Source organism: Oncorhynchus mykiss, chromosome 4 (assembly GCF_013265735.2).
Source record: "Oncorhynchus mykiss isolate Arlee chromosome 4, USDA_OmykA_1.1, whole genome shotgun sequence".
In the NCBI taxonomy this organism is placed as follows: Eukaryota; Metazoa; Chordata; class Actinopteri; order Salmoniformes; family Salmonidae; genus Oncorhynchus; species Oncorhynchus mykiss.
This window is the reverse complement of record NC_048568.1, coordinates 23,392,579-23,417,630: the sequence shown is the minus strand read 5'-3', so window position 1 is coordinate 23,417,630 and position 25,052 is coordinate 23,392,579. Positions and strand designations below refer to the sequence as shown.

The following is a 25,052-nucleotide window of genomic DNA, read 5'->3' as shown; positions in this document are numbered from 1 at the left end:
ATTAGTTATGTGTATTAGTGGACTGGTGCTGTGTTAGTGAACTAGTGCTGTGTATTAGTGGACTAGTTATGTGGATTAGTGGATTAGTTATGTGTATTAGTGGATTAGTTATGTGTATTAGTGGACTAGTGCTGTGTATTAGTGGATTAGTTATGTGTATTAGTGGACTAGTGCTGTGTATTAGTGGACTAGTGCTGTGGATTAGTGGATTAGTTATGTGTATTAGTGGACTAGTGCTGTGGATTAGTGGACTAGTGCTGTGGATTAGTGGATTAGTTATGTGTATTAGTGGACTAGTGCTGCGTATTAGTGGACTAGTGCTGTGTATTAGTGGACTAGTGCTGTGTATTGTGACTAAAATGCAACATGGTTCTGTGGGGAATGTTCTGTATCAGCAAGTTCTCTCTCTGTCTGTCTTCCTCTTGTCTGTACTTTGTAACTTTCACGTTTACACTTTCTGTCTCTTCTCTGTCTCTCACGCTCATTCTCTCACTCCAGGCACTTAGATAACCACTCTCTGTGGGAGGGGAAGACCTTTGCAGTCCGCTGCTTTAAGATCATCATGTACTCTATCCAGGTGAGTCACCTCTACTCCCTCTATTCCTCACTCTCTCCGTTCCTTCCTTCCGTCCTCCCGCCCTCTCTCCCTCCCTCCCTCTCTCGCTCTCTGGCAGCTGTTACCTGGGGATGATCAAATAGCAGAAAAGTCAGTCAACCTAAAGTGCTTTTTGTATCCTCCCCCGTCTTTTAGAACAACCTCGTACTTTCACCCCAATTCAACTGAAATCCTAGTTGCTTCTCACTCCCACTCTCTGTGTTGCTTTGATGTAAGGCTGTTTTTATATTGACCCAATAAAGTGGTTTGAAATTAATTCTCTCTCTCCCTCTTTTGCCCTGTTTCGCTCCTTCTCGCTCCCTCTCTCCTCCTCCTCCAGTCGCAGCACTCTCACCTGGTCATCCAGCAGCTGCTAGGTCACCTGGATGCCAACAGTAAGAATTCAGCCACAGTGCGTGCTGGGATAGTTGAAGTCCTCCTGGAGGCTGCAGCCATTGCTTCCAGTGGCTCTGTAGGTGGGTAGAAAGAGGTCTGCCACACACACACACACACACCTTGTCCTGGCTTGCCTGTCCAGATCACACTTCATTCAGTATTATAATCTCTCTACCAGAGAGAGGTGTGTTATCATTGAAAGTGTCTATCTACTGAAGTAGGGGTTCTTTCTCTAATGAAGTGTGTGTGTGTCAGGCCCCACCGTGTTGGAGGTGTTTAACACTCTGCTAAGGCAGCTGCGTCTCAGTGTGGACTACGAGCTGACCGGCTCCTACGACGCCAGCGGAAACATTGGAATCAAGATCATCAAAACACATGAGGAGAGACAGCTACAGGAAGCCGTCATCAGGACTATTGGTCAGTGTGTGTGTGTTCTTTAAGGAGAGACTGGCTGCAAATCTAGTGTGTGTGTGGACAATCACACACACCATCTCTCTCCACCTTCCTCTATCTGATATAGTCCCAAAATGTTTTGCATGTCAGCAGTCAAGTTTTCAAGATCTATAACTACCAAAATATTGACTTTCATTTGAACTGTTTGTATCTCTCCAGGGTCGTTTGCGAACACCCTCCCTACATACCAGCGCTCCGAGGTCATGCTCTTCATCATGGGCAAGATTCCTGTACCAGGGGTACACCCCGCACTCACAAACGCAGGCTCAGGGTGAGGACACACACGCACTCACACGCACACACACGCACACTCTCACACTTTCCTGACAACTTTTTTTTATTTGAAGGGGTTGTGAAGGGACCAGGATGATCCAGATCATGCTGCTGAAGTCACTGGTTCAGGTGAGACATTAACATTAGAGACTTCTCAGTAGTCACCAAACTCTGTGTGCAGGTTTCTGTCAACTGGCCCACATCAATCTTCCTCTTTCTTTCTTTAAATCTTTCTTCCTCCTCCTCCCTCCCCCCACCACGCTCTCTCCTCCCTCTCCCCAGGTGACGACAGGGTTCCAGACCACCAACATGCTGACGGCGCTGCCCAACTCATTCCTGGAGCCGCTGCTGTCCTTCTCTCTGATGGAGGACCCGGAGGTCAGACTGCTGGTGCTCACCATCCTCCTCAGTGTTATAGACAGACACGACAACACACCCAAGTTCTCCAGCATCAGGTCAGAACACTCCTTAGGTCTAGCTCTTTGTGTGACTCTCACTTTTTCTCTCATTCGCTTCCCCCCAATCTGTCTGTATTTCTGCCCCTCAGACATACCTTCTCTCTATCCCTCTGTCCTTCTCTCTATCCCTCTGTCCTTATCTTTCACTGTCAGGCTTTTGTCTCCCCTGTCAGGCTTATTGTCATCCCTTCTCTGTCTCTGTCACTATCATTCTTTCCTCAGGCTTGCACTTGTCATTTTGAGGCATCTTGTCTTCTTGACCTGTCCTTACAGAAGCACTGTGCTATGCTTTCACTCTCTCTGTATCTGTCCATATAATAATGCTAGTCTCCTGTCTCCTCCTACAGCATTATATCAGATATCTCTGTTCTCAAACTGAAAGTGGATAAGTGCTCTCGACAGGACAACCTTTTCATGAAAAAGGTAAACCTCTCTATCACCAGCTTGCTCTCTCTATCACCATCTCACCTTCCTCACTCTCTCTCTTTCTCCCTCTCTCCATCTGCCACCCCCTCCTGTCTCACTCTCCTCTCTTTCTCTATTTCCCAGCATGCACAGCAGTTGTACCGCCACATCTACTTGGCGTGTAAGGAGCAGAGCAGTGGTCCACAGCACTTTGAGACGCTCTACACCCTGCTGGCCCTCATCAGCATGGAACTGGCCAACGAAGAGGTGGTGGTGGACCTCATCAGACTGGCCCTGGCCCTGCAGGTACACACACACACACACATACATACTCATAACTATACACACACACACACACACACACACACACACACACACACACACACACACACACATACTCATAAAGGTTATCAGTGTCATCTCTCTCTATCCTGTAGGAGTTGGCTCAAACCAACGAGGAGTCTCTGTCAGTCTATAACCGCTGTGCTGTCCATGCCCTCTCTGCTGCCTATCTCAACCTCATCTGTCAACTCACCACCGTCCCCACCTTCTGTCAGCACATACACGAGGTACCTGTGTGCATCAGACCACTCTCTGCCTGCAATGTGCAGATGTAGGACTCCTCTAATGAATGACTTGTGTGTCGCTCACTCCCTCCCAGGTGATTGAGATGAGACAGAAGGAGGTACCCTTCCTTCTCCCTGAGGACGTCTTCATAGAAAACCCCAAGTAGGTTTACATCACTTTGGTATTTGTTAAGATTGGTATAGGTAAAGCTGTGTTTCCCCTAGGTTTTTTGACAGCAGTGGTGACAAGAGTAGTGGGGGGAGGGGGTAATAGCGTTTGCACAATGACACAGTCATTGAGCCAATGACAATCCAATTAAAACGCTTCTCGGCAGAAATATGTAATAATATATATATTCAAAAGTTTGGACACACTCATTCCAGGATGTTTCTTTATTTTTACTATTTTCTACATTGTAGAATAATAGTGAAGGCATCAACACTATGAAATAACACATATTTCTGATTTCATATGACTGGGCAGGGGCGCTGCCATGGGTGAGCCTGGGAGGGTATAGGCCCACCCACTGGGGAGCAAGGCCCAGCCAATTAGAATACGTTTTTCCCCACAAAAGGGGTTTACAGACAGAAAAAGTCCTCAGTTTCATCAGCTGTCCGGGTGGTTGGTCTCAGATCATCCTGCAGGTGAAGAAGCCAGATGTGGAGGTCCTGGGCTGGTGTGGTTACACGTGGTCTACGGTTGTGAGGCCAGTTGCACGTACTGCCAAATTCTCTAAAATGACATTGGAGGCAGCTTATGGTAGGGGAATTAACATTACATTTTCTAGCAACAGCTCTGGTGGACATTCCTGCAGTCAGCCTGCCAATTGCACACTCCCTCAAAACTTGAGACATCTGTGGCATTGTGTTGTGTGACAAAACTTCACATTTGGCCTTTTATTGTCCTCAGCACAAGGTGCACCTGTGTAATTATAATGCATTTTAATCAGCTTCTTCATATGCCACACCTGTCAGGTGGATTGTCTTGGCAAAGGAGAAATGCTGAATAACAAGGATGTAACCAAATTTGTGCACAAAATCTGGGAGAAATAAGCTCTTTTTTGCATATGGAACATTTCTGGGACCTTTTATTTCAGCTCATGAAACATGGGACCAGCACATGTTGTGTTTATATTTTTGTATATGTAGATATGGTTTGTTCTACTACGAGTGCCTCTTGCGTCCCTTCGATATTTTAAGTAGAAATGTTTCCCCAATATTGCACCCTGGGTAACTTCTAGGAAGATTTTAACCCACTTAAACCCACAATTTCTCCCTAGTTTTCACCATCATTGTCAAGCCCTAGTTATTTTCAAATCAAATTGTATTTTTCACATACGCCAAATACAAAATTACAAGCCCTTAACCAACAATGCAGTTTTAAGAAAATAAGAGTTGAGAAAATTACTTAAAGTTTTAAAAAGTAACACAATAAAATAACCATAACGAGGCTATTAACAGGGGGTACCGATTTAATGTGCAGTGGTACAGGTTAGTTGAGATAATATGTACATGTAGGTAGGGTACAAGTGACTATGCATACATAATAAACAGCGAGTAGCTGCAGTGTAAAATAATAAATAATAATAATAAAATGTGTGGGGGCCAGTGCAAATAGTTTGGGTAGTCAGTTGATTTACTGTTCAGCAGTCTTATCTGAAGCCTTTTGGACCTGGTCTTGGCCCCCCCAGTACCATCTGCCGTGCGCTAGCAGAGTGAACAGTCTATGACTTGGGTGGCTGGAGTCTTTGACAATTTTTTGGGGCCTTCCTCTGACACTGCCTAGTGTAAAGGTCCTGGGTGGCAGGAAGCTTGGACCCAGTGATGTACTGGGCCGTACGCACTACCCTCTGTAACACCTTACGGATGCCAAGCAGTGATGTACTGGGATGTACGCTTTACCCTCTGTAACACCTTACGGATGCCAAGCAGTGATGTACTGGGCTGTATGCATTACCCTCTGTAACACCTTACGGATGCCAAGCAGTGATGTACTGGGCTGTATGCATTACCCTCTGTAACACCTTACGGATGCCAAGCAGTGATGTACTGGGCTGTACGCATTACCCTCTGTAACACCTTACGGATGCCAAGCAGTGATGTACTGGGCTGTATGCATTACCCTCTGTAACACCTTACGGATGCCAAGCAGTGATGTACTGGGCTGTATGCATTACCCTCTGTAACACCTTACGGATGCCAAGCAGTGATGTACTGGGCTGTATGCATTACCCTCTGTAACACCTTACGGATGCCAAGCAGTGATGTACTGGGCTGTACGCATTACCCTCTGTAACACCTTACGGATGCCAAGCAGTGATGTACTGGGCTGTATGCATTACCCTCTGTAACACCTTACGGATGCCAAGCAGTGATGTACTGGGCTGTACGCATTACCCTCTGTAACACCTTACGGATGCCAAGCAGTGATGTACTGGGCTGTACGCATTACCCTCTGTAACACCTTACGGATGCCAAGCAGTGATGTACTGGGCTGTATGCATTACCCTCTGTAACACCTTACGGATGCCAAGCAGTGATGTACTGGGCTGTACGCATTACCCTCTGTAACACCTTACGGATGCCAAGCAGTGATGTACTGGGCTGTATGCATTACCCTCTGTAACACCTTACGGATGCCAAGCAGTGATGCAACCGGTTAGGATACTCTCGATGGTGCAACTGTAGAACATTTTGAGGATCTGGGGACCCATGCCAAATCTTTTCAGTCTCCTGAGGGGGAATAGGCTTTGTCGTGCCCTCTTCACGACTGTCTTGGTGTGTTTGGACCATCATAGTTTGTTGGTGATGTGGACACCAAGGAACTTGAAGCTCTCGACCTGCTCCACTCCGGCCCCGTCGATGTGAATAGGGGGGTGTTCGGTCCTCCTTTTCCTGTTATCTACGATCAGTTCCTTTTTCTTGCTCACGTTTGTTGTGTTGACAGTCATTTCTGAAGTGTATTATTTATTTTGTGTGATTAGTGATTCATTTGTGTCTACAGTGCCTTCAGAAAGTATTCACACCCTACGACTTTCCCACATTTTGTTTTGTTACAGCCTGAATTTTGAATGGATTTAATTGCAATTTTGTATCACTGGCATACACACAACACCCCATAATGTCAAAGTGGAATATGTTTTTAGAAATGTTTACAAATTAATAAAAATGTGAAGCTGAAATGTTCTTAGTCAAGTTTTCAACCCCTTTTGTTATAGCAAATCTGAAAGCAGACATTGAATATCCCTTTGAGTATGGTGAAGTTAATAATGACACTTTGGATGGTGTATCAATACACCCAGACTTTATGAAGATACTGGTGTCCTTCCTAACGCAGTGGCCGGACAGGAAGGAAACCGCTCAGGGATTTCACCTCGAGGCCAATGGTGACTTTAAAACAGTTCCAGAGTTTAATAGTTGTGATAGGAGAAAACTGAGGATGGATCAACAACGTTGTAGTTACTCCACATTACTAACCTAAATGACAGTGAAAAGAAGGAAACTAAGAAGAAAAATATCCCATATGCATTCTGTTTGCAAAAAGGCACTAAAGCAAAACTGCAGAAGATGTGGCAAAGTAATGGACTTCATTTCCTGAATACAAAGCGTAATGTTTAGGGCAAATGCAGCACAACACCGAGTACTAGTCAAGCATGGTGGTGGACATCTAGGCAACATCCTAGAGGAAAACCTGGTTCAGTCTGCTTTCCAACAGACACTGGGAGACAAATTCACCTTTCAGCAGGACAATAACCTAGAACACAAGGCCAAATATACAATGGATTTGCTTACCAAGACAACATTGAACGTTCCTGAGTGGCCTAGTTAGTTTTGACTTAAATTGGCTTGAAAATCTATGGCGAGACTTGAAAATTGCTTTAGGATTTTTTTTAAGAATAATGTGCAAATATTGTACAATCCAGGTGTGCAAAGCTCTTAGACTTACCCAGAAAGACTCATCGTTGTAATCGCTGCCAAAGGTGCTTCTAAAAAGTATTGACTCATGGGTGTGACTACTTATGTAGATTATATATTTCTGCATTTCATTTTCAATAAATTTGCCCAAAAATATATATGTTTCGACTTTGTAATTATGGGGTATTATGTGTAGATGGGTGAGAATTATTATGATTTGTGGAATAAGTCAAGAGGTATGAATACTTTCTGAAGGCACTGTATGATATTATATTATAGGTCTCAGTGAGTGATTAACCCAAAATGTTGGTTATTTTTATTTTTTTAAACAACTAATTGACCGACATTGGTTCAATTATTTTGAATTCCATTTTGTTCTTTGTTTTCTGCAAGCTTAATTCACACATTGCACAGTTTCTCTAGAGATAAATCAGATCCAGCCTGAACTGTGCGATGGGAGTTTCCAACAGGCCAATATTCTACATAGTTTATCGCATAAAATGTGGCAATTAACTACAATGAGCATAATCTATTGTGCATCTACTTGTCTGGTCTGTGTTTCTTTTAATCCTCCTACGGAAGAAACAGAAGAATGCGAGATTTTGAGGAGATAGAGCAGCTGTTGCTCCGCGAGGTATCTACCTGAAAATACATGATCATAAAAGTATGTTTTATTTACTTTGAAGAACTACTAAAATAATGATTTTGTCAGACAGCATAGGCAACAGCTCTATAGAGATGAGATGAAGACTTGGAATGAAATAATAGTCATCACTTAAAACAAATGTAATATACACAACTGAAATATTTTCGTAAAGTAATGTGAATAAATTATGGTTAATTAGTGATAAGTAGTAATGGGCAGTCACTACCATCTTTTATTCATTGTTTTATTCTGTGTTACAGCGTTCAACCCAAATCAAATCCATTTTGAATCGAACCGACCTCGAAGTTCACTAATCGCTCAGCACTACTCCGTGAATAGGAGTAGTAGTCTGGGTTCTTGTTCTTCCCACAGCCCTCTTGTATTCTTTCCATTAGAAAGACATTTCACTTAAGATTCATGAAGCATTCAGCCACAGTCAACACAGCTTTTAACAGACCTTCCTTCCTTTTCGTGTCAACCCGAAAATCCTATTAGTGATGCATTTAAAGAGAGCTATTCTAAGTTCTCTCTGTGTGTGTGTGTGTGTGTGCTCTATGCTGTTTGTCGCTCTGTGAACTTCCTCAAGGCTTTTGTGAACTCTACAGATGAAAGCGGTGCAGCTTATGGATGCAGGGTTACTTTCCTCCATATATTGCTTTCATACTTCAACGGGGAGATGGGGAGTCTTTTTTAAGATGTGGAGTAAATAAGATCTGGAGTAAATGGAGAAGTTTCCTCCCGTTTATTCCTTCTCTGATCTTCCTTCTGTCTTTCCATGTCTTCTGTCGCCGTCCTGTCCCTCTCTTCTTTCATCTCTCTTCTTCCCCATCTCTCTTACCGTTTGTCTTCGGTCTCTTCTTTCCCGTCTCCCAGGCTCCCTGCCTCTCTGGAGAAGTTGGAGGGGGATGTTCTGTTCCAGCAGTCTAAGATCACAGAAGTCTTGGGGGGCAGCGGCTACAACACAGACAGGCTGGCCACACCCTACATCCCTCAGTTCACAGGTAACACACACCTTTCAACATGCACGAGAACATGTGCTCAACTCTTACTAAGATCAGTAGCTTCAATAAGGATGGGTGATGAGGAGTAATCCAGCTGAAATGGTTAACCTTTGGAACAGCAATGCACGCAGCCTGTGTTTTGATCCATGCCTGTAGAGTGAATGGAAATAGAAAAGAGGTGAATTGCACCTCTTCTACAACTGAGTTAATAGTGTGTACTGTACCTTCGTCACTGGGTGACCACTTTGTTGATTGAATCCCAGATTGCCTCTTTAATCCCAAGCCATTGTACTCATCGTGGGTCATTTTTCAGCTAAATTGTTGTTCTCTCTAGACGAGGACCGTCTGTCCAAGAGGAAGAGCATTGGAGAGACCATCTCACTACAGGTGGAGGTGGAGTCTAGGAACAGCCCAGAGAAAGAGGAGGTAAGGAGAAACACAAACACAGGCACACCAAAAATGTCCCCCCGTCTCTTCTGTCCCTCACTCTCTCTCTCTCTCTCTCTCTCTCTCATTCTACAGAGGACTCCAGCAGAGGAGATCACATTTGAAACTCTGAAAAACGCCATTGGTAAGTACCCATCAGCACTATATCACTCATGAGTCATTTGGTCAGGCAGCAGGATATTAAGTTAGCTGACAGTAAAGTGTTCTATTGGACCGTTATCAATCTGTCCCTCCAAGCACATTGTGATTGTATCAGCAGTACAACAATACCGAAGTGTGTGTGTCTCCTCAGTGGACAGTGTGGGGATGGAGGAGCAGGAGAGAGAGCGCAGGAGGCAGGTGGTGGAGAAGTTCCAGAAGGCCCCCTTCGAGGAGATAGCTGCCCACTGCGGGGCCAGGGTAAAAAAATATATATAATTCTACCCCCATGTTTAAAGAACCTAAATTCTGCCGTTGCATGACTTGAATATCACTGTTGAATTTTTCAATCCATTATCTTACTTTTGTATTTTTTATTTTGTGGCTTCATTCTATTTCTGACTCTGATGCTCTTCTCTGCTTGTTCTTTACAGGCCACATTGCTGCAGAGCAAACTCAATCAGATCTTTGAGATCACAATCCGGTAAGAAACAAGAGGAAAAGAAAGAATAGTCCAAACAGAAGCTATGATGATGTAATTCCCACTTTAGAAGTGCTCAGAAACATCCACTCACTCAGTACATTTCTTCAGTTATCATTCACCATTCAGTTAATTGTGTTCAGTGTACATTGTAGACATGATGAGTGTGTTTGTGTGGGTGGAGGGGGGATGGTGTTGCTCAGGAGCCAGATATTTAACAGAGGTTAGCGTTTATTGGCAGGGTCTCACCCTGGAGGCAAAATTGAGCTGTTTCAAAATTGGCTATATCGTAAATGTGCTTTTTGGTCTTAATTGAAGGTTAGGGCTAAGTATTAAGGTTAGGTTTAAAGCTGGCACGGTGGCTGTGCCAGCTATTGAACACTACAGTGCAGCCTCTGGTAGACTACTCATCTGAATAAATGCTAACCTGCACATTTTTAACAGGCCAGGTTGGAGGGTACAATTATATCATAATGTTAGGTGCATTCTGAAGTTATTTTGGCTCTTGGTATGGGCACAAGTAGGCACACTATGACTTGAACAGCATAAATTGGAATTAATAGCTTCACCCCCTCCCCACCCACATAAACACATACATACTTCTCACCACTGTAATGTATGCCTGTCCACATGCCAAAAGAACAGAGGATTCCCGTAGGCACTTAGTATGATATAATTGTACCCTCCAATCTGTCCTGGTAAATATCTGGCACACTCTATGACTTGAGCAACATAATTTGGAATCTTTTAGAACACCTTCCCCATGTTCTCTCTCTCTGCCCTCCCCAGACCCCCTCCCAGCCCGTCTGGCACCATCTCATCAGGCTACGGCCAGACCCAGAGCCGCTCGGTGCCCGTCTACGAGATGAAGTTCCCTGACCTCTGTGTCTACTAGCCCTAAAGGTCAGGGGTCACCCTAGGAGGAGAGAGGAACAGGGGGTGTGGAGCTACAGCAGCCCTCAGTGTTAAAACAACTACAGACACTGTGACCTGTTCCCCCTGCTCCCCATTCTCATTTTGTCAAGAGCTACTGACATGACTGACCATGCGTTTTTTGCACTGTGATCGCAGACTAAACAAATAGACAAACAAAAAGGCAGCAGTGTGAGATAGCGACCCTTCACCCTTTGCGCGACCCCTCCCCCCATCCTAAAAATTCCCATATGACTGCCACCGGCTTGGATTAGACTGTAGCCAGAAAGACCGTGGAGAAGAACAATGGATGGACTGAGGATAGAACAGGGAGGAGAGAACATAGTGATCGCCAGTTTTAACCTTCTTTCCCCCTGATTAACTTGCTGCATGCCCACCACTCTAAACACCACCCTTGAGCCCATTACTAGTGTCTAGTCGTTGTCCTAGTTTATCCCTCACTGGATGCATCACTACCCAAAGTGCACCAACAACAAAATGGCTAATTGCCAAATGTAACAAAATCAAATGTTCTCATTAGTTTTATTGTATTGCAATTATTTTGTTTTTCAGTACTGGAAAGGGACAATGTTAAATACCTGGCAATGGAAGCTGTAATGAAAAATGTATGGAATCTAGTGTTTTAGTTTTCAGTGGGATGACTACTTCTGAAACACTATCCCCACTCCCTGCTCAGACCATTCAGTTCTAAGTCAACGGTGCATTGTGTTTGCTTGGTGCTTTTCATGTCTTTCTAGGTTTTTATTTGAAGTCTCTGGGGTGAGAACTCCAGAGTATTTGTTTGTGTCGTAGCGTGTTAGCCGGGTGTGCTTTTGATGCTGACCCAAATTATCTTCATTTTGTATTTTTTACCCCCTTGCTTTTTAAATGTTGTATATTGTAATCCATGATTTGACTGCAAAGGTTAAAGTGTGTGACGTGTGTGCTGTCCTCCGAAATGTGAGAGTGCCCTACAGGTGACAGCAGAACTAGATTCAACCAGTCCAACCGCTCACAAAACCAGTCATAGCTTTCCCACTTTGTAAGGATCTGAAGAGTGTACAGTTATGTTTACATGCTCAAACACTAGCATATGGGTCGTTCCATCAATACGGTGCCTTTTGAGATGTGGATCTTGGTTAAAAGAAACTTCTGATTTCACCTTATTTTAACATTGTTGTAAAGAGTAAGATATAGAAATAATACTGTATATAGTAAGTGTCTATTAAGTGGCAAATAAAGTAACAGGATTGACGATTTCATTTTAAATCAGCCACAAATCCCGTTACAAGGGAATTGTAAGCTTGTTGTGTGCAACAGGGAGGGGCAATTGCATGGAAGCTACACATGTTTCTGTTAAAACATTTCTAGCCTGTCCATATGGGTCACAAGCTTGACGTGTTATGCTTGACCCACTCAGTTTTCACCACAAAACACCAGTAAATGGCCAAAAAGAGGGGAACCAGATCACCTGCTCTTACATTACGATTTGACTATTAGATGGTTAACATTTCTTGAGATGTTTTTTTTTTTTTCAAAGGAATAGATTCACCATATTCAGTTCACATAACAGGGTTAACCATAAAATGAGGAACATGTTGCTGTTTTTTACCTTAAAATGAATCACTAATCACATGAAATAAATGATAATCTTCAGAAATTACTTTGTCAAAGCAACAAGGGCTTTGATGGTGAAAACCTTTGTGGAGTTAAGTATGTTCAAATCTTCCTGGAAGTCAGAGGGTGCAAGGAAGGACATGTCAAAATGCTGAATTTTGGCACTTTAGCAAGTCTTTATTCATATACAAAAATATGTATTTAGTTCTCCATATGGTCTATAATAAAGGGCACTTCATTGACTATAATAGAATAAAAATTGAATATTGATGCACAATTTCAAAAGGTGCTCATTTTGTTGAACGACCCATATAGACTAATTAACCAACCCACATTTATTATTTGTCATATACAGATCTGCTATCTTAATTTAATCTCTCGGGTTGTCGCAGGAAATGGTAATTGCAGTGTATTCAAGGTTTAAAAAGGCTTCTAAAGTTTGTGATTTCCACTTAAAAATGTGACTTGATTTGACCTAACGAAAAATGTATCAACCCCTACAAAAGTGTCCAATAATTATAATCCACATAATTCACATTTCCTGTTGCTGTTGGATTATTTTCCTGCTGTGAGAAGCAGGGTCAAATTAAGATTGTGTACGTGGATACAGAGTACATTACATATCTAGCTATAACCATGATGTAAATGTAGTTAATTTTGTTTGTGTATAGATCTATAAATATACTTTTAGATTGCACTGACTAGCCATAGTTAAGGGAAATATCTACTAATATGTTTAAGAGTGTGTATATATATATATATATATATATATATATAAGCTAGCCCACTGAAAACTAACCAGCATGGCATCAAATCAGGACGGACTGTGTCTGGAACAGGGATGGCCTGTAAAGAGACTGCCATATTATGTTTAGAGTTACTGCCAGACAGAGAGCAGTGGAGGAGAGTGATGAAGATCTAGGGAGTAGTTCCCTCAGACATATTAAAGTGCGATTGCACTTCCTGATGTAGCCTCATTTTGAAGATTGCTCATTAAGAAATGCCAGTGGCCATGGCTGAAGTCAAATGAGAGTTGTCTTAGGGGTGTGGATTGATGTGGGTGTGTTGTGTTCACTTAATCGTACCCTGACAGGTACTGTTGTTTGTCCCTCCTGAGTCACTGTACAATAACACAGCCACTTCTTCAAAATAGTCCGATTTAATTTAAGATTAATAAAAACATCTGTAATTAATTTAGTCGTGCAATTTTAGATCTAGCTAAGGTGTTTGGTGCAGTATATCTCAAGTAAATAAATGTGCATGAAAAACTAGCCCGTGCACTGCATACAGTCTATCGAGTCGGGAAAGTCTGGCTGCGCGCTCAGGACTGATTTCTGAGAACAATAACTTGTCTACAACTTCATCTGCAAGCTGTTTATCAGTGCCCAAAATCACTTTCCAGCTAAATTACAACTCTGTTTGTCAATGAAGCTAGCAAGTAGTAGCTAGAAGGCGTATTGAGCACAACCAGGCCACAATCAGCTTATCAAGTCACTCAAAATTGAGTTGCAGATGGGATACAAGTGCGATATAAGATCATCTCAATTCTCATTTTGCCCCAAAAAAGTGTCAGACTCGGGGGTTTGACACTTTCAAAACATCCGCATGTGGCCAGTCCTTAAAGGGCTTAGGGCCAATGGTTATTTCAACATAACATTGGTGACGGGTTGTCTTATGTAAACAAGTCTGAGGCGCTGCGTAATTGGCAGGTATGTCTCACTGTCTGGAGGTCATGGCTGCTAGTGGGCATGATCCTAATCCATACCCAACGCTTCAGGAAGTCATGACCTATTCACTTCATAAACTAGGTTTTATCCTATTTCACTTTGTAATCAATTTTGACACTAGAATGAATGTTTATGACTCATATCGATGCCACACGGGCCGTTTTAAAACCAGAGACGTTAGAGATGATCTAGTGTGTAGTTCCCTCAGACATCTTAACGTCTGTAATACACCAGAGCGATGTTGCAGGAGGGAAAGCAAGTTAGCAACATACCCCCCTCCCTGTAATCATACTGCCATAATTATCCTTTATTACAACTAGAGTCAGTGTGTTTAGTCCAATGATAGTGCCACGTTATTATATCAGATCCTCCTCATCCTTTCCCTACTGATGACGTCATCGTTATGATTGTTTGCCCTTTGTATGTGAGTGGAGAGAGACGAGCCTGGACTGGACAGTAGATACTGGTCACAGAAGTAGCTTCATAAGAATGTCTCTGCCGGTGTGTCTGGGGCTCGTAATTTCAGCTCATGCTCTTACAGATTGTCGCAAAACAAAGTACAATGGCAATAATTATAGGTCTTATGATGGTTTGAGGTTTTCTGAACTAGCCAGATCAGGCAGTCTAGAGTCCAGTTTAGCCAACTCCGAAACAGACTGGCCTTCCAGGCTGAAATAGCCCCATCTGAAGATAGTCCATATTCTGTGTTTTAATAAATGACTTCTGTACCTGGACCTTCTGTACCCGTGACATTGTGAGACTCCTTCCTTCCTGTGCTAGTGTCAACTGACTCTCAAACTGTGCTAGTGTAAACTGTGCTCGTGTAAACTGTGCTCGTGTAAACTGGGTGTGCTCTATATGTGTCACTGTCATAACCAGTTGATGTCTGTCACTGACAAAATGTCATATTGTGATTAGTGTTAACTGCCCATAATGCAGTGTTCTGTAGGTTTTGTTTCTACTATGTATTGTCTCTGTCAAGTCAACCCATGCCAGTAGTTTACCGGATTGTCCATTGACGTTTCAATTTTTACAAGGTTCATGTTTACTGAGTAACTTTGTCATTGTGTGTGTTCGTCCGTGCATCCGTGTGTGCTTGTCTATTCAGTCATCACCCCAAGACCAAACTAATGATCAGACCCAGTTTACAACCCAGTCCATTAACTCCTCTTCCTCCTTCTCATGAAGAACAATGTAATCAGCATCACGCAGCTCTCTATCCTTCCAACGAAGCCAATAACAAGTCACAGTAACAGATGAACACTACAGTGTTTTTTTGGCAGATAATACTGTAGTATTTACTATAGTGTACTTCAATATTCTATAGTAAGTACTACACATGATCGGGGGATACTACATTGTGTAGTATAGTAAGTACTGTAGTATTCTATAGTAAACTTATGTTTTTCATGTGGGTACATTTATTTTGAACTAAACAACAACAGTTCTGCTTGGTGTAAATCTAATGCTTATTAGATCTGTTACACCTTTCTGTCCACTCATCTCCTTTTCCTTGTATAGTAAATGTAGCTCTTTACATTGTAGTGCTGTAGGTCAAACTATCTCATCTGTGAACTTTGCACTTTAAACTGGATTCCCTAGTGACAGAGGCAGCTTGTACATGGAGAAAATGCCTTATGATGAGTGCTGGACCTGACTTTGCATGCTAGTGATGTAGCTACGTACAGTTCAATGACCATCTAGCTGAATTTATGTATGTTACTGTTTCTTCCTGATCAAATTTCCATGAAACATTTAATTTAGTCTTTGCCAATTGCACTGAAGATGTTCTGTTTCAAAGAAACCTTTATTGCTGAAATTATAAGAAAAACACATACTTTTTAATTGAACTGTATGTAGTATGGCTGTTGTAGAAGCACCATGTCTCTCAGTAGCAATGTCGTAAGATGTAGACATATTGTCAAATACAGTCGGACGCCCACACAGTTGGTGTACATACAGCAACATTTTAACAGACAGCTACGTAGTAGAAATCAGCATAATTCATTGCCAATTAGTAAAAGAAGAGACCGTCTTAGCATTGGCAGTGACGTTGAGGGCTTCCACCATTTGAATGTAGTCAACTGGGTGGAACTTCCAAATTCATTGGATCAGACAACCATGAAGAAATTTGACTACTTCAAAATGGTGCTGCCCATGCTGTCACAGACGCTACAATGCCACAGATACAAAGATAAGTCCTCTATCTATCTCTGAGTAAAGCTCATCTCAGAAGTGAGACTGGACTGTGGTAGAATGTCCCCCTGTGATTTCACCTAGCTTTTCCAGGTGAAATTGAATTATTTATGTATAATAGGCTACAGTGTTTCAAACAGTCGTAGGTTTTTCCATCACAATACAACAGCATGCGGTTGTGTGTGACTGATTGTCAGACTATAGGTGAGGTGTTCTCTCTCCCATAGTTTGATAGACTGCAGTATGTGATGTTTGTATTGTTATTAAAACACTACTGTGCAGCATTAACTGACTGACTGACTGTATCCTCCTGATCCTGAATGTTTGTCCTGCTCAGCTGTTTTTTTTTTTTTTCATCCTGATTGTCATTTGATTGGTTGTCAAATAAATTAACTTTACGAATGTTGGCGTGGCCAAAATATGCTGGTATGTTGTTTCTTTCTGAATCTGTAAAGGTAATCCTGATGGCAGCAGCTCTAATGCATATTGTAGCATTAAAGGGTGTTACCATACCCACTGAGGGTAGGACAGTGCTCTATTGGGTAGCCTGCTGTATATCTGACAGCTGAGTGAAGCATGACTTTTAAGACTAAGGATTTAAGAATATAATTACGAATGTGTCTCTGAGGAATGAGAGACTGTCCACCAGTACAGCACACGGTCTTCTCAGCTCATTAGTGAAAATGTACTCTGCTTCAGAGAAAAAGAGAAATACAGTGCCTGATGAAAGTCTACACAACTCTTGCAGCACAGTCTTCACATTTTGCTGCCTTAAAATGAAATCAAAACATTTGTTAAATTAGATTTTTTTTCTTCTGATGTACACAACCTACTTCACATCTTCAAAGTGAAAGAACAATTATAGAGAATGTTAAACTTTAAAAAATAATAATAATTCAAAAAAAAATCTCGATTGCGTAGGGTCTTCACACCCCAGAGTAAATACTTAGTGGAATCCCTTTCAGTAGCCATTACAGCTGTGAATCATTTTGAATAAGATTTGACCAACTTGGCACAACTCTTAGGGCAACATATACCTATTGTTTTTGTAAAAATTACTCCGTAAATTTGGTTGGGAGTCATTGATGGAAAGCAATATTGGAACACTCAACGCCTATTGGAAAGCCATTCTGGTACGTCTTTGGCAAACATTTTTTTGTAATTTTCTCTGAAAAATAAAACTATACCAGGGTTAATTATTTAGAAGACAGGTGGGGTTTCCTCAAACTCCTGATCCTGAGTTGTGCCAAGTTGGTGGTAATGCCAGCCAAAGGTGTTTCCGCTAAGAATTATCTTAGGTGTGAGGCTTACACATAACATTCTAAGAACCATATGTTTCTTAGGTGTGAGGCTTACACATAACATTCTGAGAACCAGATGTTTCTTAGGTGTGAGGCTTACACATAACATTCTGAGAACCAGATGTTTCTTAGGTGTGAGGCTTACACATAACATTCTAAGAACCATATGTTTCTTAGGTGTGAGGCTTACACATAACATTCTAAGAACCATATGTTTCTTAGGTGTGAGGCTTACACATAACATTCTGAGAACCATATGTTTCTTAGGTGTGAGGCTTACACATAACATTCTGAGAACCATATGTTTCTTAGGTGTGAGGCTTACACATAACATTCTGAGAACCATGTTTCTTAGGTGTGAGGCTTACACATAACATTCTGAGAACCATATGTTTCATAGGTGTGAGGCTTACACATAACATTCATGCTTTTGTATATATAATGTATGTTGACACCCCTTCAAATTAGTGGATTTGGCTATTTCAGCTACACCCGTTGTTGACAGGTGTATAAAATCGAACACACCGCCATGCAATCTCCATAGCAAACATTGGCAGTATAATAGGCTTACTGAAGAACTCCGTGACATTCAAAATAGCATTGTCATAGGATGCCACCTTTCCAACATGTCAGTTTGTCAAGTTTCTGCCCTGCTAGTGCTGCCCTGGTCAACTATAAGTGCTGTTATTGTGAAGTGGAAACGTCTAGGAGCAGCAACGGCTCAGCCACGAAGTGGTAGGCCACACAAGCTCAGAACGGGACTGCCGAGTGCTGAATGTGTGTGTCGTCTGTCCTCGGATGCAACACTCACTACCGAGTTTCAAACTGCCTCTGTAAGCAACGTCAGCACAATAACTGTTTGTCGGGAGCTTCATGAAATGGGCTTCCATGGCCGAGCTGCCGCCCACAATCCTAAGGTGACCATGCACAATGCCAAGCGTTGACTGGAGTGGTATAAAGCTTGCAGCCATTGAATCACGCTTCACCATCTGGCAGTCCGGTTTGGCGGATACCAAGAGAACGCTACCTGCTCGAATGCATATTGCCAACTGTAAAGTTTTGTGGAGAAGGAATAATGGTCTAGGACTGTTTTTCATGCTTTGGGCTAGACCTCTTAGTTCCATTGAAGGGAAATCTTAACGCGACAGCATGCAATGACAGTCAAGACGATTCTGTGCTTCCAACTTTGTGGCAACAGTTTGGGGGAAGGCCCTTTCTTGTTTCAGCATCTCAATGCCCCTGTGCACAAAGCGAGGTCCTTACAGAAATGGTTTGTCAAGATTTTGTGGAAGAACTTGACCGGCATGCACAGAGCCATGACCTCAACCTCATCAAACACCTTTGGGATGAATTGGAACGCTGACTGTGAGCCAGGCCTAATCGCCCAACATCAGTGCCAGACTTCACTAATGCTCTTGTGGATAAATTGAAGCAAGTCCCTGCAACAATGTTCCAACATCTAGTGGAAAGCCTTCCCAGAAGAGTAGAGGCTGTTATAATAGCAAAGGGGTGGAGTGTTGGCCGTGCCCACTAATTGGCCACACCTGATCTTAATGAGTGCTTGTTTCCTTCACTTCCTCACTGATGCCATGCCACAATAAAAAATACATGTGTTTGCATGATTAATGCCTAAGCAAATTAATTTCCTTTGCCGTGTTTATACAGACAGCCCATTCTGATCTTTTTTCAACTAATTAGTCTTTTGACCAATCACATCAGATCTTTTCACATCAGATTTTTTTTTTTTTAGAGCTGATCTGATTGGTCATAAGACCAATTAGTGAAATAAATATCAGAATTGGGATGCCTGTGTAAACGCAGCCCATGTGTCCTACAGTATATGTGCTTGGAGTTCAAAACAGTTAACCTAAATTAAGCTAGCAGTGTTATTAAAAGTATTATTGAAACATGTTCTCAGAATTACCTTCAAATAACCTATCATTTCTGTTCCCTTAACGTTAATAAAACCTCCCAGGAAAACTTTCAGAAGACCATAGTAAAACATGTTTTAAACACTTCCCTGCAACCAAAACATTTATGTTTCCAGAACTGGCGACATGTTCACTTCCGTTCTCATAACGTTTAAAAAACATTCAGTTTTACCGGTCAGGAAACTTATGCAGGGCTTGTCCGAAAGCTCAAGTCACTTGTTCCCAATTTAAATCTGTAACAGCATGAGCCAAAAATGTGATGGAAAATTGCGTTGTATGATGCAAGGAAACACTTCCCAAAATAACATTCATTATTATCACTGGTATTGACAATGGAAGGCTGCTAGTCTCGGATCCCATGTATTATACAGTGTATCCTGCCGTTGTGACCTTGAGCAAGGCATTTAACCCCCACAAAGTAAAATACTGCACTGATTGACTACTGTATAAAACACACCGTCCGTCAACTTTCCATCTGGAAAGCTACCAGGTGGGCAGGCTTTTGATCAAACCCTGCTCAAAGTCACCAGTCAGCTTATCAAGGTCCTGTTGAGCAGCTGATTCTTTACAGTGTGGTGTGTTCGAGCAGGGCTTGATCAAAAGCCTGCACACCCTGCAACATTACAATTACAACCAAATACTTTTTGTGTTTATAAAACAATTCCCTTATTCAATAAACCAGGGATCAAATGGCTAAGGTAGCTAGTTAAGATGTTTATCTATTTGTAAGGTTAAAATATTCAGTGTTCAAGGGAGATCTTTAAAGCATAGGAGTTACTTGTCAATTAGGCTATTCTAAGATTTGTGTTTTCTTTTACTTTGTCAGAATTACATAGTATTGATTAAAGAAGAATCCTAGCAAATTTTGAGAAGTGAAGAGCCTGCTTTACAACCAGCGTATGCAGCATTGGTTTCATCAACTGCGCGCCCGTATCAACTGTGTGTCTGCCATTTGCAGATATACACGAGTGCTAGTATAAAGTTATTTTAGGACATCGGACATGACAATGACATTGATACATGCTAAATAGTTAACTAGCGAGAGAACCAGCCAAACTGCACTATGTTTTGAATTGCCTATCTAGTTAGTCTGAGCATAATGGCGGCAAATGAGATGGCTTCCATTTTACAATCCTGTAACCAATTGTGCTATTGTGTATGTTTCTTTGCGTTATTTGTAACTTATTTTGTGTATAATGTTTCTGCCACCGTGTCTTATGACCTAAAAGAGCTTCTTGATATCAGGGCAGCGATTACTCACCCCGTACTGGAGGAATTCTTCTTCTTCAACGTGTCGGACGGACGGGAAGGATTTACTTCCTGACGCCCGATAGGAGGAAAAGACGGAGATATCGTGGATGACGGTCCAGGTGCCCTGTAAGGATCCTTCGCCGAGAGCGTAAACTACCTTTACCATCGGTCCTATTAGCCAATGTACAATCAATCAATAATAAAATAAATGAACTACGAGCACGTATATCCTACCAACGGGACATTGAAAACTGTAATATCTTATGTTTCACCAAGTCGTGGCTGAACGACGACATGATTAACATACAGATTTTTCAGCAGGATGGAACAGTGGCCTCTGGTAAGACAAGGGGTGGCAGCCTATGTATATTCGTAAACAACAGCTGGTGCATGAAATCTAAGGAAGTCTCGAGGTTTTGCTCACCTGAGGTAAAGTATCTCATGATAAACTGTAGACCACACTATTTACCAAGAGAGTTTACATCTATATTTTTCGTAGCTGTCTATATACCACTGCAGACCGATGCTGGCACTAAGACCACACTTAATGAGCTGTATAAGGCCATAAGCTAACAGGAACACTCATCCAGAGTGGCCGGGGACTTTAATGCAGGGAAACTCAAATCCGTTCTACCTAATCTCTACCAGCATGTTAAATGTGTAACTAGATGGGAAAAAAACTCTAGACCGACCACCTTTACTCCACACACAGAGAGGCGTACAAAGCTCTCCCTCGCCCTCTGTTTGGCAAATCTGACCATAATTCTAAACTCCTGATTCCTGCTTACAAGCAGAAACTAAAGCAGGAAGCACCAGTGACTCTGTCAATAAGAAAGTGGTCAGATGAAGCAGATGCTCAGCTACAGGACTGTTTTGCTAGCACAGACTGGAATATGTTCCAGGATTCTTCCGATGGCATTGAGGAGTACACCACATCAGTCACTGGCTTCATCAATAAGTGCATCCATGACGTCGTCCCCACAGTGAGTGTACGTGCAAACACGAACCAGAAGCCATGGATTACAGGCAACATTCACAATGAGCTAAAGGGTAGAGCTGCCACTTTCACGGAGCAGGACACTATCAGGGAAGCTTATAAGAAATCCTGCTATACCCTTTGAAAAACCATCAAACAGCCAAAGCATCAATATAGGACTAAGATTGAATTGTACTACACCGGCTCCAACGCTCATCGGATGTGGCAGGGCTTGCAAACAATTACAGAATACAAAGGGAAGCACAGCCGTGAGCTGCCCAGTGACACACACCTACCAGACGACCTAAATCACTTCTATGCTCGCTTCGAGGCAAGTAACACCGAAATATGCATGAGAGCACTTGCTGTTCCGGATGACTGTGTGATCACGCTCTCCGTAGCCGATGTGAGTAAGACCTTTAAACAGGTCAACATTTACAAGGCCGCAGGGCCAGACGGCTTACCAGGACGTGTACTCCGAGCATGCGCTGACCAACTGGCAAGTGTCTTCACTGACATTTTCAACCAGTCCCTGACTGAGTCTGTAATACAGACCACCATAGTCCCTGTGCCCAAGAACACTAAGGTAACCTGCCTAAATGACTACTGACCCTTAGCACTCACATCTGTAGCCATGAAGTGCTTTGAAAGGCTGGTCATGGCTCACATCAACACCATTATCCCAGAAACCCTAGACCCACTCCAATTTGCATCCGCCCCAACAGATCCACAGATGATGAAATCTCTATTGCACTCCACACTGCCCTTTCCCACCTGGACAACACCTATGTGAGAATGCTATTCATTGACTACAGCTCAGCGTTCAACACCATAGTGCCCTCAAAGCTTATCACTAAGGTAAGGACCCTGGGACTAAACAACTCCCTCTACAACTGGATCCTGGACTTCCTAACGGGCCGCCCCTAGGTGGTAAGGGTAGGGAACAACACATCTGCCATGCTGATCCTCAACACGGGGGCCTCTCAGGGGTGCGTGCTCAGTCCCCTCCTGTAGTCCCTGTTCACTCATGACTGCATGGCCAGGCACGACTCCAACACCATCATGAAGTTCGCCAATGACACAACAGTGGTAGGCCTGATCCCTGACAACGATGAGACAGCCTATAGGGAGGAGGTCAGAGACCTGACCGTGTCGTGCCAGGACAACAACCTCTCCCTCAACGTGATCAAGACAAAGGAGAGTATTGTGAACTACAGGAAAAGGAGGACCGAGCATGCCCCCATTCTCATTGACGGGGCTATGGTGGAACAGGTTGAGAGCTTCAAGTTCCTTGGTGTCCACATCACCAACAATCTATCATGGTTCAAACACATCAAGACAGTCGTGAAGAGGGCACGACAAAGCCTATTTCCCCTCAGGAGACTGAAGAGATTTGGCATGGGTCCTCAGATCCTCAAAAGGTTCTACAGCTGCACCACTGGTTGATTCACTGCCTGGTATGGCAACTGCTCGGCCTCCGACCGCAAGGCACTACAGAAGGTAGTGCGTGCGGCCCAGTACATCACTGGGGCCAAGCTTCCTGCCATCCAGGACCTCTATACCAGGCGGTGTCAGAGGAAGGCCATTAAAGTTGTCAAAGACTCCAGCCACCCTAGTCATAGACTGTTCTCTCTGCTACCACACGGCAAGCAATACCAGAGTGCCAAGTCTAGGAACAAAAGGCTTCGTAACAGCTTCTACCCCCAAGCCATACAACTCCTGAACAGCTAATCAAAGGGCTACCCAGACCCCTCTTTTACGCTGCTGCTACTCTCTGTTTATAATGCATAGTCACTTTAACTCTACCTACATGTACATATTACCTCAATATACCTGTATATAGCCTCACTTGTCGTTTTACTGCTGCTGTTGAATTATTTGTTACTTTTATTTTTAATTTTTTCTTATCTATTTTTAATCACTGTTGGTTAAGGGCTTGTAAGTAAGCATTTCACTAAGGTCTATCTACACCTGTTGTATTCGGCGCATGTGGCAAATAAAATGTGATTTGATTTGTTGTGTATACAGTGGGGCAAAAAAGTATTTAGTCAGCCACCAATTGTGCAAGTTCAACCACTTAAAAAGATGAGAGAGGCCTGTAATTTTCATCATAGGTACACTTCAACTATGACAGACAAAATGAGAAGAAAACAATCCAGAAAATCACATTGTAAGTTTTTTAACGAATTTATTTGCAAATTATGGTGGAAAATAAGTATTTGGTCACCTACAAACAAGCAAGATTTATGGCTCTCACAGACTTGTAACTTCTTCTTTAAAAAGCTCCTCTATCCTCCACTCGTTACCTGTATTAATGGCACCTGTTTGAACTTGTTATCAGTATAAAAGACACCTGTCCACAACCTCAAACAGTCACATTCCAAACTCCACTATGGCCAAGACCAAAGAGCTGTCAAAGGACACCAGAAACAAAATTGTAGACCTGCACCAGGCTGGGAAGACTGAATCTGCAATAGGTAAGCAGCTTGGTTTGAAGAAATCAACTGTGGGAGCAATTATTAGGAAATGGAAGACATACAAGACCACTGATAATCTCCCTCGATCTGGGGGCTCCACGCAAGATCTCACCCCGTGGGGTCAAAATGATCACAAGAACGGTGAGCAAAAATCCCAGAACCACACAGGGGGACCTAGTGAATGACCTGCAGAGAGATGGGACCAAAGTAACAAAGCCTACCATCAGCAAGGGCATTGAAGATGAAACATGGCTGGGTCTTTCAGCATGACAATGATCCCAAACACACCGCACGGGCAACGAAGGAATGGCTTCGTAAGAAGCATTTCAAAGTCCTGGAGTGGCCTAGCCAGTCTCCAGATCTCAACCCCATAGAAAATCTTTGGAGGGAGTTGAAAGTCCGTGTTGCCCAGCAACAGCCCCAAAACATCACTGCTCTAGAGGATATCTGCATGGAGGAATGGGCCAAAATACCAGCAACAGTGTGTTGTGAAGACTTACAGAAAACGTTTGACCTCTGTCATTGCCAACAGAGGGTATATAACAAAGTATTGAGATAAACTTTTGTTATTGACCAAATACTTATTTTTCACCATAATTTGCAAATAAATTCATTAAAAATCCTACAATGTGATTTTCTGGATTTTTTTTCCTCATTTTGTCTGTCATAGTTGAAGTGTATTACAGGCCTCTCTCATCTTTTTAAGTGGGAGAACTTGCACAATTGGTGGCTGACTAAATACTTTTTTGCCCCACTGTAATTATTTTACATGCAGCACAATGTCTCTCTCTCGTTCTCTCTCCCCTGGCAACGGCCCACTGGCACACGCAGGTGAGGCACACACCATGACTTTTCCAGGATCTTCATTGCTGACCAAACTAAACTAGGCT

General features: G+C 42.7%; 1 protein-coding gene across 7 annotated transcripts in view; it reads left to right on the top strand.

Annotated features, from left to right (window-relative positions):
• Nucleotides 1-16,645, top strand: part of LOC110521069 (protein EFR3 homolog B) — a 65,222-nt gene extending 48,577 nt beyond the window's left edge. For all 7 annotated transcript variants that reach the window (XM_036975954.1, XM_036975952.1, XM_036975953.1 and 4 more), the window contains 16 exons: nucleotides 499-577; nucleotides 936-1,071; nucleotides 1,247-1,408; nucleotides 1,604-1,715; nucleotides 1,792-1,846; nucleotides 2,000-2,172; nucleotides 2,523-2,598; nucleotides 2,725-2,886; nucleotides 3,018-3,149; nucleotides 3,242-3,309; nucleotides 8,581-8,708; nucleotides 9,043-9,134; nucleotides 9,231-9,279; nucleotides 9,448-9,554; nucleotides 9,728-9,777; nucleotides 10,564-16,645. In XM_036975954.1, coding sequence (XP_036831849.1) covers nucleotides 499-577; nucleotides 936-1,071; nucleotides 1,247-1,408; nucleotides 1,604-1,715; nucleotides 1,792-1,846; nucleotides 2,000-2,172; nucleotides 2,523-2,598; nucleotides 2,725-2,886; nucleotides 3,018-3,149; nucleotides 3,242-3,309; nucleotides 8,581-8,708; nucleotides 9,043-9,134; nucleotides 9,231-9,279; nucleotides 9,448-9,554; nucleotides 9,728-9,777; nucleotides 10,564-10,669 — 1,687 coding nt within the window. In that variant the 3' untranslated portion in view covers nucleotides 10,670-16,645. The remainder of the gene's footprint in view (nucleotides 1-498; nucleotides 578-935; nucleotides 1,072-1,246; nucleotides 1,409-1,603; nucleotides 1,716-1,791; nucleotides 1,847-1,999; nucleotides 2,173-2,522; nucleotides 2,599-2,724; nucleotides 2,887-3,017; nucleotides 3,150-3,241; nucleotides 3,310-8,580; nucleotides 8,709-9,042; nucleotides 9,135-9,230; nucleotides 9,280-9,447; nucleotides 9,555-9,727; nucleotides 9,778-10,563) is intronic.
• The last annotated feature ends 8,407 nt before the right edge of the window (nucleotides 16,646-25,052 follow it).